The sequence below is a fragment of the Pan paniscus genome, chromosome 15 (assembly GCF_029289425.2).
Source record: "Pan paniscus chromosome 15, NHGRI_mPanPan1-v2.0_pri, whole genome shotgun sequence".
Lineage (NCBI taxonomy): Eukaryota > Metazoa > Chordata > Mammalia > Primates > Hominidae > Pan > Pan paniscus.
This window is the reverse complement of record NC_073264.2, coordinates 46,377,373-46,390,904: the sequence shown is the minus strand read 5'-3', so window position 1 is coordinate 46,390,904 and position 13,532 is coordinate 46,377,373. Positions and strand designations below refer to the sequence as shown.

Here is a 13,532-nt window from a genome sequence, read left to right as displayed (position 1 = left end):
AAATTACATCTTCATATTTTAAGCACTAGAGTTAAGTTATTGAGGGGAGGGAATAATATCTTTCTTAATTGTTATCCAGAATGATTTTGATAAAACTGATTCCTTCATCTCAGTAAATCTCATCAATTCAGTGTTATGCTTTTAAGAGGTTATTGTCATTGGTTTGAATTTCTTATTCTTTAATTGGTTTTGATCTTCCATAGTGCTTTTGCATCTCTTCCAAAGCACAAACCTGGTTTCTGGTCAGATGTAGCTGCGGCTGTAGGTTCTCGATCTGCTGAAGAATGCCAGAGGAAATACATGGAAAATCCCAGAGGAAAAGGATCCCAGAAACATGTCACTAAGAAGCAGCCAGCCAATTCCAAACGCCAAAATGGTAACCTTCGTAGTAAATAGTTTTTTTCCTAGTACTCAGTGTTGATTTCTGATCACCGAAATCAGATATATTTTATATTTATCCATGAATATTAATAGGTATTTTCTTAAAATTTTAAAGCTAGAGAGAATTTCAGAAATCATCTGTTTAATTTTTAAGTCTTACCTGGGTCTCTGCTTTCATCAGTAGTAGTTTAGTAGCCTTGTGCTTCGAGTTTTAGGAATTATGCAGTTAGATCCAGAGATTTCAATATCTGAATTATTGTTCTAAGGGTTTAATTAAAGAGCACTTGGGTCAGATCCCCAAGTAATTTATGAGAAAGCTCAGAAAATATTCAGTTTTCATAGTCCCATGATTACATACTCCTGTTCATGAGTACTAGTAAAAGGTTGATTATGCCAGAGAATTTCTATAATAAGCATTAGCGAGAACCCAATACCCTGTCATAATTCAGTAAGGTTTATATATTTTGGCAAAATCAATAAATTAGGCATTCAGCAAGAGACAATGTAGAGGCAATCATTCTTGCAGTGTAAAGATCTTTTTGGCCAGGTACGGTGGCTCATGCCTGTAATCCCAGCACTTTGGGAGGCCGAGGTGGACCGATTACTTGAGCTCACAAGTTCGAGACCAGCCTGGACAACATGGTGAAACCCCATCTCTACAAAAAAAAAAAGAGAAGATCTTTTTAACCTCCCTGCCTAATCTTAGCCTCTTCATGAGTATCCTATGGGCTAATCATATTGCACAAATCCCAGATCCCAGTGTAGAAATAATCATTTGTTCTATAGGAGACTTGTAAAATAACAGGCTAAGTTTTCTTTCTTTTTTTGCTTTATCTATATCTGTATTTTTTTAGAGATGGGGTCTCACTATATTGCCCAGGCAGGTCTTGAACTCCTGGGCTCAAGCATTCCTCCTGCCTCGGCCTCCCAAAGTGCTGGGTTACAGGGATGAGCCACTGAGCCTGGCCAAGGCTGAGTTTTTTTTTTTTTTTTTAACATGAATGCACAATTTAGACTTTGCAAAGGTTGTTAACTTTATAGAGCAGTTACTATAAATAACTAAATCCTTATCAAAATGGTTTGCTGACTCTTAAGGCAAGAGAGGTGATGCTGATCAGAAACAAACTATTAAGATAACTGCCAAAGTGGGAACTCTTAAAAGGAAGCAACAGATGAGGGAATTTCTGGAACAGTTGCCAAAAGATGACCATGATGATTTTTTCAGTACAACACCTTTACAGCATCAAAGAATACTGGTAAGAGGCATGAAATCATTGTTTTCCTTATCTGTATTGACTTTCGTATCTTTCATTTTTATGTATGGTAGTGTTCATCACTAATATTTAGGCCAAGGATCAGTAGCCTCCGTAGACATGATCATAGTCTTATGGCAAACAATGTGCTGATATATGCCATTCTTACTAGTTTCTAGAGTCTGCACTTCAGTTGGTTCAAAGGTAATGTTTGTAGAACCAAACAGTAAAGTAAACCTAGAATTAGGTGAAACATATATATTTAAAGTTTAATATACTACCTAGCAAACTTTTTTTAAAGTTGATAAAAGATACTGTGTAGTAATTGAAAGGAGGGATTAAGTGATAGTAGCACAGTATTAAAAGATTTGAATGTATGAAAGAATTTTTGTCATATGAAGAGTAGAATAACTAAAAATTTCAGTGATTGGAGTAAAATATTCACAGCAAATACAACCAAGCTAGTAGTATCTGTGATATGAACAACTCATTCAAATGTTACTGGAATAACAAAAAGTACCAAGATCACAGGAAAAGTGTGAATAAGAAGAAATTCAAAAGGCTGAATAAACACTTGGGGAAGTGGTCATTTTAGTTAGTAATCCAAGAAAGTAAAGTAAATTATATTTATGTACTTTCTGAATTATAGAATCTTTTAAAAAAATAAGTTAAAATATCCACTGCTAACAGAAGCAATGGTGATACTGATACAGTCATACATCAGTGGGCATACAAATTGAATTGTACCTTTTAGTAAGAAAGCATTATGGCAATATATTATAAAAGCCATAAAGATTTATTCTATTCTTGAGAGTTTATCCTAAGAAATCCAAAAGTCCAAAATCTTTGCAAGATACTTATTGCAGTTTTATCTTTATAGCAAAAAACTGGAAACAATCTGTATATCCAATAAAGATGTTTTTCATAAACACAGTGAAATACAATACAAATATTAAATGCACATTTAAGACTTTCTAGAATCTAAATATAAATGTTAAGAATATTAAGATTAGCTGAAGGACAGGTGCGGTGGCTCACACCTATAATCCCAGCACTTTGGGAGGCCGAGGCGGGCAGATCACGAGGTCAGGAGATCAAGACCATCCTGGCCAACACGGTGAAACCTCGTCTCTACTAAAAAGACAAAAAATTAGCTGGGCATGGTGGCGGCCGCCTGTAGTCCCAGCTACTCGGGAGGCTGAGGCAGGAGAATGGCATGAACCCAGGAGGCAGAGCTTGCAGTGAGCTGAGATGGTGCCACAGCACTCCAGCCTGGGCCAGAGTGTGAGACTCCATCTCAAAAAAAAAATAAAAAAAAATTAGCCGGGTGCAGTGGCTCACACCTGTAATCCCAACACTTTGGGAGGCCGAGAAGAGTGGATCATGAGGTCAGGAGATCGAGACCATTCTGGCCAACATGGTGAAACCCTGTCTCTACTAAAAATACAAAAATTAGATGGGTGTGGTGGCATGCACCTATAATCCCAGCTACTTGGGAGGCTGAGGCAGGAGAATCACTTGAACCCCATAGGCAGAGGTTGCAGCCACTGCACTCCAGCCTGGCGACAGCAAGACTCCGTCTCAAAAAAAGAAAAAAAAAATTATTAAGATTAAAGTAATGCAGAAATGTGTGGATAACAGACAATTGGACTATTGAGTATAAAAATTCAAACAGTTGTGTTAGTGAGCTAGACATAAGGGTAATTTTTTCATCTACCAATTTCTTGTCATAAAATTATCTTCAATTCAAAAAGGCTACACAATGCTTTATAAAGTTTAGTAACATCATTAACTGGGCCCCCTTTTTGCTTACACTGATTATAGAGGGAAGTCTTTTAAGACAGCCACCAGAGGCCCTGACAATGTTTTCTTCAAAACGCTATGGTCCACTAGGGGTTGTACCCTTTATCCCACCATCATTTCAGGTTCTATATATGTATATTTTAGCCTAAATGCAATAGTAGCATCATAAAGAACAGAACTGCCGGGCATGGTGGCTCACGCCTGTAATCCCAGCACTTTGGGAGGCCAAGGTGGGCAGATCACCTGAGATCAGGAGTTTGAGACCAGTCTGGCCAACATGGTGAAACCCTGTCTCTACTAAAAATACAAAAATTAGCTGGCATGGTGGGGGGCACCTGTAATCCCAGCTAGTGGGGATGCTGAGGTGAGATAATCGCTTGAACCCAGGAGTGGGAGGTTGCAGTGAGCTGAGAAGGCACCATTGCACTCCAGCCTGGGCAACAAGAGCGAAACTCCATCTCAAAAAAATAAAAATGTAAAGAACAGAACTAAAGTAGAAATAGACAGCAACAAACTATATCATTTTCTGTGACATAGTTTGAAGGGGTGGCCTGCCCCTCCACACCTGTGGGCATTTCTGGACAGGTGGGACGAGAGACTGGGAAAAGAAAGAGACACAGAGACAAAGTATAGAGAAACAAAAGTGGGCCCAGGGGACCGGCACTCAGCATACAAGGCCCCCTGCTGAGGCCCCGGTCTCTGAGTTCCCTCAGTATTTATTGATCATTATCTCTACCATCTCTGGCCCTGGTCTCTTGAGTTCCCTCAGTATTTATTGATCATTATCTCTACCATCTCAGAGAGGGGGATGTGGCAGGACAATAGGGTAATAGTGGGGAGAGGGTCAGCAGGAAAACATGTAAACAAAGGTCTCTGTGTCATAAACAAGGTTAAGAAAAGGTGCTGTGCCTTGATGTGCACGTATAGTGCATTAAAGAGCAGTATTGCCACTAGCATGTCTCACCTCCAGCCTTAAGGCGGTTTTCTCCTATCTCAGTAAATAGAACATACAGTCGGGTTTTACACTGAGATATTCTATTGCCCAGGGACGAGCAGGAGACAGATGCCTTCCTCTTATCTCAACTGCAAAGAGGCCTTCCTATTTTACTAATTCTCCTCAGCACAGACCCTTTATGGGTGTGGGGCTGGGGGACAGTAAGGTCTTTCCCTTCCCACGAGGCCATATCTCAGGCTATCACATGGGGAGAAACCTTGGACAATACCTGGTTTTCCTAGGCAGAGGTCCCTGTGGCCTTCTGCAGTGTATTGTGTCCCTGGGTACTTGAGATTAGAGAATGGTGATGACTTTTAACAAGCATACTGCCTTCAAGCACTTTTTTAGCAAAGCACATTCTGCATAGCCCTAAATCCATTAAACCTTGAGTCAACACAGCACATGTCTCTGTGAGCACAGGATTGGGGCTAAGGTTACAGATTAACAGCATCTCAAGGCAGAAGAATTTTTTAGTACAGAACAAAATGAAATCTCTTATGTCTACTTCTCTCTGCATAGACACAGTAACAGTCTGATCTCTCTTTCTTTTCCCCACAATGGTTAACACTGCTTGGGTTCCTACTAACGGCTAAGCATAATAGTAAGTGAATTAGAGTTTTGTTTTGTTCTGTTGATACGAAGGGTCAGATTTGTTTGTATATTGTCTATGGCTACTTTCATGCTACGGTGCAGAGTTGAGTAGTTAGGACAGAGACTGGACCACAAAACCTAAAATATTCCCTATCTGATTATTTACAGAAAACATTTGCTGACCTCTGGTCTACATAACCTTCAGAAATAGGTGTTATTATCTCTGTTTTACACAAGATAAATTAAGTCTTTTAAAGGCTAAGGCTCTGTCCTTGTCCTTGTTCCTTGACCTTAAAATTTCTAACAGACATAGCCTAAACCTGTGCAACCAGCAGACCCCCATCATTCTTGTTTATCTTCTGTCAGGGAGAGCCTCAGCACCTTAGACCTATACAGTGTAGGATGAATCCCTCCTGTTACTGGCAGCAAATCCATACGGGTCTGCAGAAACCACAATTCTTACCTCCTCAGAAGAAACAATTCTGGCCAGGTATGGTGGCTTATGCCTGTAGTCCCAGCACTTTGGGAGGCCGAGGTAGGAGGATCCCTTGAGCCTAGGAGCTTAAGACCAGCCTGGGCAATATAGGGAGACTCCGTCTCCATTTTTTTAAAAATAATACTTATAAAAAATTTTTAAAAAGAGAATCTGACCAAGGAAACATAAGGCAGAAGGAGAAACTGAGGCAAGTTTTAGTGCAGGAATGAAAGTTTATTAAAACACTTTAAAGCAGGAAGCAAAGGAAAGAAAGTACTCTCAGAAGAGGGCCAAGCAGGTGACTTGAAGCATGGTTTAACTTTGTGACTTGGGGTTTTATATGTTGGCATGCTTCTGGGGGTCTTGTGTTCCTTCTCCACGGATTCTAACCTTGGGGTGGGCTGTCTGCATGCCCAGTGGCGTGCTAGCACTTGGGAGGGGAGCAAGTTACAGTGTGTTTACTGGATTTATACACAGGCTCACTTGAGGCTTTCTCCCTTACCAGTCGGATGTCCTTAGGAGGTCATATACCAGTTAAACTCCTCCATTTTTCCTCTTAATGCACATGCTTGAGCCCACTTGCTCAGTTTCTGAGATCTTATGAGGAAGCTGCTGATCACCAATTTTAGGTGTTTCTGTTTATTGAGAGATTGCTTTTCCCTGGTGCTGGCTGCGATTAAGTATTATTTTAGAGACACAGTTAACAACCACCTGACCATCACAGGATGGTCACCTAACAACATTCCTGGTGGGGGGTGGGGGGTGGGGAGGCCCTCTCATTCCTTGCTTATCCCTGACTAGTTAACCTGCTGTAACATTCCCACTTCTGCAAGTCACCAGTCAAGGTTAGCTATTTCCAGCTGGAGGAAGCTAACGGTGTTTATGGCCCAGGGGAGTTTAGGCTGTAGATGGCTTGTTTCCAATTTAGTCAGTGGGATGGAGCTGGGAGGAATAGAAAAGATGGAGGAAGAGAGAGAGAGATTAGGGCCCATACACACATTAAGGTTACACACCTACACTGCAAACATGGTGCACTGCCTCCAAACAAATCCCCAGTTAAGAGGGCTGGGTAGAGTTCCAAACTCCTTGCCTCAGTTTCAAATGGCCCTCCCCAGGGGACAGTCCAATGTGAGCAAAGCCCTGAGGGTGCCACAAATACAAATGCATAAAAATGGCCAAATGGTGACACCAACAGCTAAGTCTAAACAGAGCAGAGCCCCAGCAACACCCTAAAAGAGGCAGAGGGAGGCTGGGTGCACATCAGCAGCTTACCTGATTCCAACATTTGTTGACTTCTTCAAAATGTCACATTCTCTTTGTATCAGTGAAGCTTTGGAAGCAGCAGATGCTGTGACAGAAATAGAAAAGGAGGTTCTGCAAGACAAAGGCACCTTGGCTGCTGCTGGAAGCTCCCCTAATGTTCTTACTACAGGGTCAGCTAGCCATGAGCAGCTGGCACTCACAGGTGGCTCCATGGCCCTATCCAACAGAAGATCAGATAGGTGTGTCTGGAGCCTCCTGTGAATACACAGGGCTCCCTGTATGGGCCACCAAAAATTGTAACCAGCAATAGGGGTCCAACTACTTGCCGCTTGTAAAAAGAAGCCAATATAACAAGAGCAAGGTGTGATAGAGTTTTATTATCTGTGCCAGCAAAGGGAAGTGTGGGTGAAATTCCAAAAATTCCAGTCTTCAATTTGTGGAGTGAACATAGGAGTTTTTAAAGAGAGAATGGTTTGGAATGCAGGAGAGGAGGGGGTTAGGAGGTGTTAGGTGGCTCAATCTGCTCCAACAGCTTATCTTGAAATATTATTCCATTTGGTGAAGGGGCCAGCACCATCCTGGGCTCAACCAGGTTACAAATTAATTGTAGTAAATCTTGCAGTAAATTTCTAGATGGGAGTGAGTTTTGGCCTTGACTGGGGAGAGAATTCTGGAGGTATCCAGTTTATGCCAGGATCCGGCCCCTGAAGCTTCAAGGAAATACATGACCAGATAAATGAGCATGGTGTGCACTTAAAAAGCGTCTAGGTAAAAACATGTGCATAAGGCATGGGAGCATAGAATGGGTAAAGAAATGGAGGTTCACATTTTGAGGCTGTATTTCAAGATGAATGGAAACACATGTAGTTTATCTCAAAGTTATATCTTAAAATTGGGGAGAAAGGAAGAAAAAAGTTTTAAAACATGGTTTGAAGCCACGCTACTCGGTTACAGGCTGAATAAAGAGGGTGACAAATCCAGTTTCTCAGAAACATTTAATAGAGACTTTTGAGCAGAAGCCATCTCTTGGGTGGCCTCAAGATGGTGGATTTGGGCACTGTTATCCCCCCAGACCCAGGGTTTATATACCATAGGGAATTTGCCTAAGGGCTGGATTTATGGTAAGTATGTGTTTACGATAACACCAAGGTTGTTTTGACCTAAGGACAAGATTTCCAGTAAGTATATGGAGGTAGAAATCTTAGAGGCATTTCCAGATCCCGGTTTAATCAGAAGTCAGCATGGTGAATTAGCATCTAAAATGGAGTTCCTCTAGCCTCTACTCCTCTACGTACTACTGTTTTTAATTATCTAACTTGGAAAGTTACAAGAAGAACCAACTTATCAGTCCTCCAAAACTATTTTGTGGTAATGAGAAAATACCTTTTATGGGGTGCCTGCTGATAATAAATACTTGTTTTCTAGTTGCCAAGTTTCCAGGACAGTGAAGATGATGATGATATTCTGCCAAATATGGACAAAAATCCAACAACTCCATCATCAGTTATCTTTCCATTGGTAAAAACTCCTCAATGTCAGCATGTCAGTCCTGGCATGCTAGGTTCTATAAATAGGTAAATATTCATGCATATGATATGTTAATTCTCTGCATCAGAGTAGTGAGGAACATTTACACATTTCATGAGGACCATAGATGCCAGTAATGGGAAGAGGCATTATTTAAAAAATCAAGAATGTATAGTTTCTAGAAGTTAAGGATGGACAAGTTCATCAAATCGGGGTGCTATTCAATAAACAGCATTGTGATATAACCCACATTTACTTCTGGATCAATTCGAAATGGATCAAGGTTTTACTTGTAAAAAACTTTAAGAAAAAAAAACTAAAGAAACCTTGGAGAATTATTTTATAATACCAGATTAGTGATGGTCTTTCTAACTATAATATAAAACCTACAAGCCATTAATGAAAAGATGAATAAAGTCAACTGTGTAAAAATGTTTAACAAATTTTACCTGGTACCAACCACTACAAACAAAAGACAACCTGAGAAAAGAATATATGCAACTTGTCACAGGCAAAAGGCTAATTTCCGTAATATATACAGCATTCCTACAAATTAACAAGGAATGCATTGTTAATTTTTGTGCATTGCTAGTGAGAAGGTAAAGTAGTGCGATCTTTGCAGCAACAATTTGTAAGTATCAAAATTATAAATGCACATGCCCTTTGACTTAGGAATTTTACTTATAGAATTGTGAATGTACAGCTTATTCATTGTAGCATTGTTTAAATGGCAGTACCTCAAAAATCTATCAGTAGGGACTAATTAAATGAACTCTGGTCCATTATATAGTCATAGAAATTAATGAAGAGCCAGGCACAGTGGCTGAAGCCTGTAATCCCAGCACTTTGGGAGGATCACTTGAGCCCAGGAGTTCAAGACCAGCATGGGCAACATAGGAAGACCCCATTTCTACAAAAAAACCCCAAAAATGTTAGCAGGATGCAGTGGGGCAAGCCTGTGGCCCTAGCTACTAGGGAGGCTGATGTAGAAGGATTGCTTGAGTCCCAGAGGTGTAGGCTGCAGTGAGCTGTGATTGCAACAATTGCACTCCATCCTGGGCAACAGAGTGAGATCCTGTCTCAAAAAAAAAAGAAATTAATGAAGATATTTTTTATTGCTATTATGATAAAATGCCTAAGATATATTAAATGAAACAAAGGTAGATGCAGTGAATAATATACTACTGTTTGTGTAAATAGAAGCTATATGTATGTATGCATATATGTATATACGTGTGTGTGTGTGTATAATTGCTTTTATTAGATTAAGTCTTTCTAAAAGGATGCATAAGAAACCAAAACATTGGTGATCCTTAGGGAGAACTAAGGTAGCTGGAGGAAGGAGAGGGGGGCTTTTGAATTTTGAACCATGTGAATACAAGAACAATTTGAAACATATAAATAAGTAAAATTAAGAAAAAAGTAGGGGTGACTAACAATAAAATGTCACCAAAAAAAGATGGAAAATAGTAAGAATGAGGCCTGAAAATAGGCTATTCCATTTGGCAAGTAAGAGGCCATTGCTGATCTTAGAGCAATTTCCACAGAATGAGAGGCAGAAGCAAGATAATAATGACTGAGAAAAAAACTATTCAGTACTCTCAGGAAGCTTGCTAAATTGCTAAAATTTTAATTTGCACTTATTGGATAAAAATATTTTTCCTAGGCATCTAAAAATTATTTTTAGTATTTAGTGCAGGGGAAAGCATACTGAGAATACTATTTTGGACAAATTTTTTGATAAGCACTTTGACCAGTTCATCAAAAGCCTTAAAATATTCATCCGTGGCCGGGCGCGGTAGCTCACACCTGTAATCCCAGCACTTTGGGGGGCTGAGGCCGACGGATCACAAGGTCAGAAGTTCGAGACCAGTCTGGCCAACATAGTGTGAAACCCCATCTCTACTAAAAATACAAAAAATTAGCCGGATGTGGTGGTGTGTGTCTGTAATCCTAGCTACTCAGAAGGCTGAGGCAGGAGAATCACCTGAACCCGGGAGGCGGAGGTTGCAGTGAGCCGAGATCACGCCATTGCACTCCAGCCCGGGTGACAGTGCAAGACTCCGTCTCCAAAAAAAAAAAAACAACTTCATCCTTTTGGCCGTTGAATTTTATTAGACACTTTAAGGAAATATGAGATTTGGAACAAAAATGTTCATCATAAAACATAATACTGAAAGTTTGAGAATGACCAAAACATCCAAAAATAAGGAAAGTTATAAATTAAGATTTATCCATATAATGGAATATGAAACAAATCATGTCTTCAAGAATTTAATGACAGAAAAATGTCCAGTGGATAGTAGTTTTCAAAAGCTAGGAAAACTACATTCAGCATGATCCCAATTTTATGTAACAAATTCGTAAGGAAGGAAATTTCTTAACTTACACATCACCAGCCATTCTTTCTAGGTTGTAGAATGACACCAGTGTGGGTTGTGGGTTTTTGTTTTTTGTTTTGGGGGATATTTTCTGTCCATTTATGTCACTTTTACAATTAAAGAAACACGATAGATTCACTTATGTTATGAATCTATATTGTCTGAAACTTTTTTCTTAAAAAAATGATTTTCTTAGCCTTCTTCACTCTCTCTGACTTTACTAGCTCTAGTAATTGACGTACTTTTCATAACAGTTTTAAGTAATCAAACAGTTATATCACTTCAGAAGTGAAAAACTCTTTGTCTTCAAAGACATCTCTTTGATAATAGACTTACCAGTTGCTGATCCTGAACAACTGGCTAGGCCTGTTCATTTGTTTTTTGTTTGTTTGTGAGATGGAGTTGCTCAGGTTGGAGAGCAGTGGCGCAATCTCGGCTCACTACCGCCTGCATCTACCGGGTTCAAGCAATTCTCATGCCTCAGCCTCCCAAGTAGCAGGGATTACAGGCGCATGCCACCGTGCCCGGCTAATTTTTGTATTTTTAGCAGAGATGGGGTTTCACCATGTTGGCCAGGCTGGTCTTGAACTCCTGACTTCAGGTAATCCACCAGCCTCAGCCTCCCAAAGTGCTGGGATCACACCTGTTCATTTGTTAAGCAATTTGCTAAAAACTGACGACGTTTATTCATTGCTATACAGCAGTGTTTGATTCAGATAAATATCTTAATAGAGTCACATTTCTTCATGTCATGCCTTTAAGGTTGTTCCCAAATAGTCATAAAGAACAGAGGATACTCAGGTATGTAAGATCTTAGAGCGAAGAGAGAGTATGGAAATGGATGTTCAGCTGGTATTTACTGTCATAAGTGGGATTAGGAATTGTGGGTTTAGGGAATTAAAAACAACCAACAATTCTACTTGGATTTTAATCTCTTCAGTTATGAGTGAAGCATATTTGCTTGTAAGGGAAGAGATAAGGTAAAGGAAATGAAATAAAGAAAAAAAATTTGGTGGTTGGTATGGGGAATTCAAGAAAGATAGAATTTTGTAGAAATAAAAGGCTTGATGAGCTGGATTAGAAACCCAGCACAGTTGGAAAAATTGACAGTTTTCAATCACCAGGCATATCTTTAAAGTGAATAAACTGAGATTCAATTAGGACAGGGAAGGAAGTGAACAGGAGAGATAATGGTATAGCAAAAGGGAGTCCAAGGAGAAGAAGTCTCAGTGGGAGTTTTGGAAAACCAAGAGAGGCAGCAAGATACCAGAAAGAGCGTAGACGGTACAATGAACGGTAAGCAAAGCATAATTTCCCAAAATAGTCTTGATCAGTATTTCCTGTAAAATGTTTGATTTAAGCATTTTGTCCATCTCCATAGGCACATTTTATTGTCCTCTTTAAAATACAGAATGTACTTTTTAAAGATGGAAATACGTTTGAGGTCAGGCGTGGTGGCTCACGCCTGTCATCCCAACACTTTGGGAGGCCCAGGAGGGCAGATTGCTTGATGAGCTCAGTAGTTTGAAACCAGCCTGGGCAATGTGGTGAAACCCTGTCTCTTAAGAAAAATACAAAGATTAGCCAGGCATGATGGCACGTGCCTGTAGTCCAAGCTACTTGGGAGGCTGAGTTGGGAGGATCACTTGAGCCCAGGAGGTTGAGGCTGCAGTGAGCCATTATCATATTACTGCACTCCAGCCTGGGTGACAGAGTGAGACCCTGTTTCAAAAAAAGAAATACATTTGAAATTAATTTAGGCAATTGTTGTTCAACCTGTGGTTAAAAGTATGACAGTTAACTTAAAATTATTAAGTTGACTTAAAAATATTGTTGACTTAAAATTATTTCGTATTCAAACAGGAATGACTGTGATAAATATGTTTTTCGTATGCAAAAATATCATAAAAGTAATGGTGGTATTGTCTGGGGCAACATCAAGAAAAAATTAGTAAGTATTTTTCTTTATCCAATACATATCTATGAAACAACTTTAATATGTGATAAACTGTGGTAGTTGTAAGTCATGTAACAGTCCCTGTCCCTGAGGTGATTATAATGTAACAAGTTACAATAATGAAGCCATGAATGAGGTAAGCACATAAGTACTGTAGGATTACAGATGGCATCACATTGACTGAAACATTGGAGCAAGGGGAAAATGGGTAAAAACTTTGATTTCTGGGAAATGAAGGGTGGGAAAAATATACACAGGTCTGGGAAGGATATTTCAGGCAAAACACAAAAACACAAAACACAAAAACAATCCTGTTCAAGGATTGAAGAATAATTCAGACTGAGTCACAATTCTCATAAAGTAAGAAATTTCATCAAATTCTATGTAGCTTTAAAATGGCTTCAGGTGTTTTTCAGATTTAGCTACTTAATTTTATTTTTTTACTTTTTATTTTTTTACATTCTAACATTTAAAATCCAACTACAGAAAAATTTTTAACTGAAAGATGCCTTAATAGAATGATCTATATCCCTTAGAAAAAAGATTAGGACAGTCCTTTATCCCCTTGAATTACTTTTTAAATTTTTAATTTTCTGATTTTAATTGCAATAACTGATTATCATATATAAGTACTAGGATTCTGGAAAAAGTATTTCATCTCAAATTTCCTCTAAGTAGCTAATCTTCGAGAATGGTAACTTATGGGAACCCCCTTGATTCCCTTGCTTTATGACACTGAGCAAGTTACTTGAGCTTTCTAATACCATTTTATTCATGTGTGGTATGACAATGGGGATCATGATTATATTGATTTATGTTACCAAATGATTTTGAGGTCTAAATGATATAATGCAGTGTTTTACCTCATCTCAGAAAAAAATACATTTATATCACAGTCTGTGAGCAT

At 39.2% G+C, this 13,532-nt stretch overlaps 1 protein-coding gene across 1 annotated transcript in view; it reads left to right on the top strand.

Moving 5' to 3' along the window:
• MIS18BP1 (MIS18 binding protein 1) overlaps positions 1-13,532 on the top strand; it is a 54,228-nt gene that overhangs the window by 38,716 nt on the left and 1,980 nt on the right. Inside the window, exons 12-15 of the mRNA XM_003831752.7 lie at positions 204-376; positions 1,477-1,637; positions 8,186-8,334; positions 12,532-12,619. Coding sequence (XP_003831800.2) covers positions 204-376; positions 1,477-1,637; positions 8,186-8,334; positions 12,532-12,619 — 571 coding nt within the window. The remainder of the gene's footprint in view (positions 1-203; positions 377-1,476; positions 1,638-8,185; positions 8,335-12,531; positions 12,620-13,532) is intronic.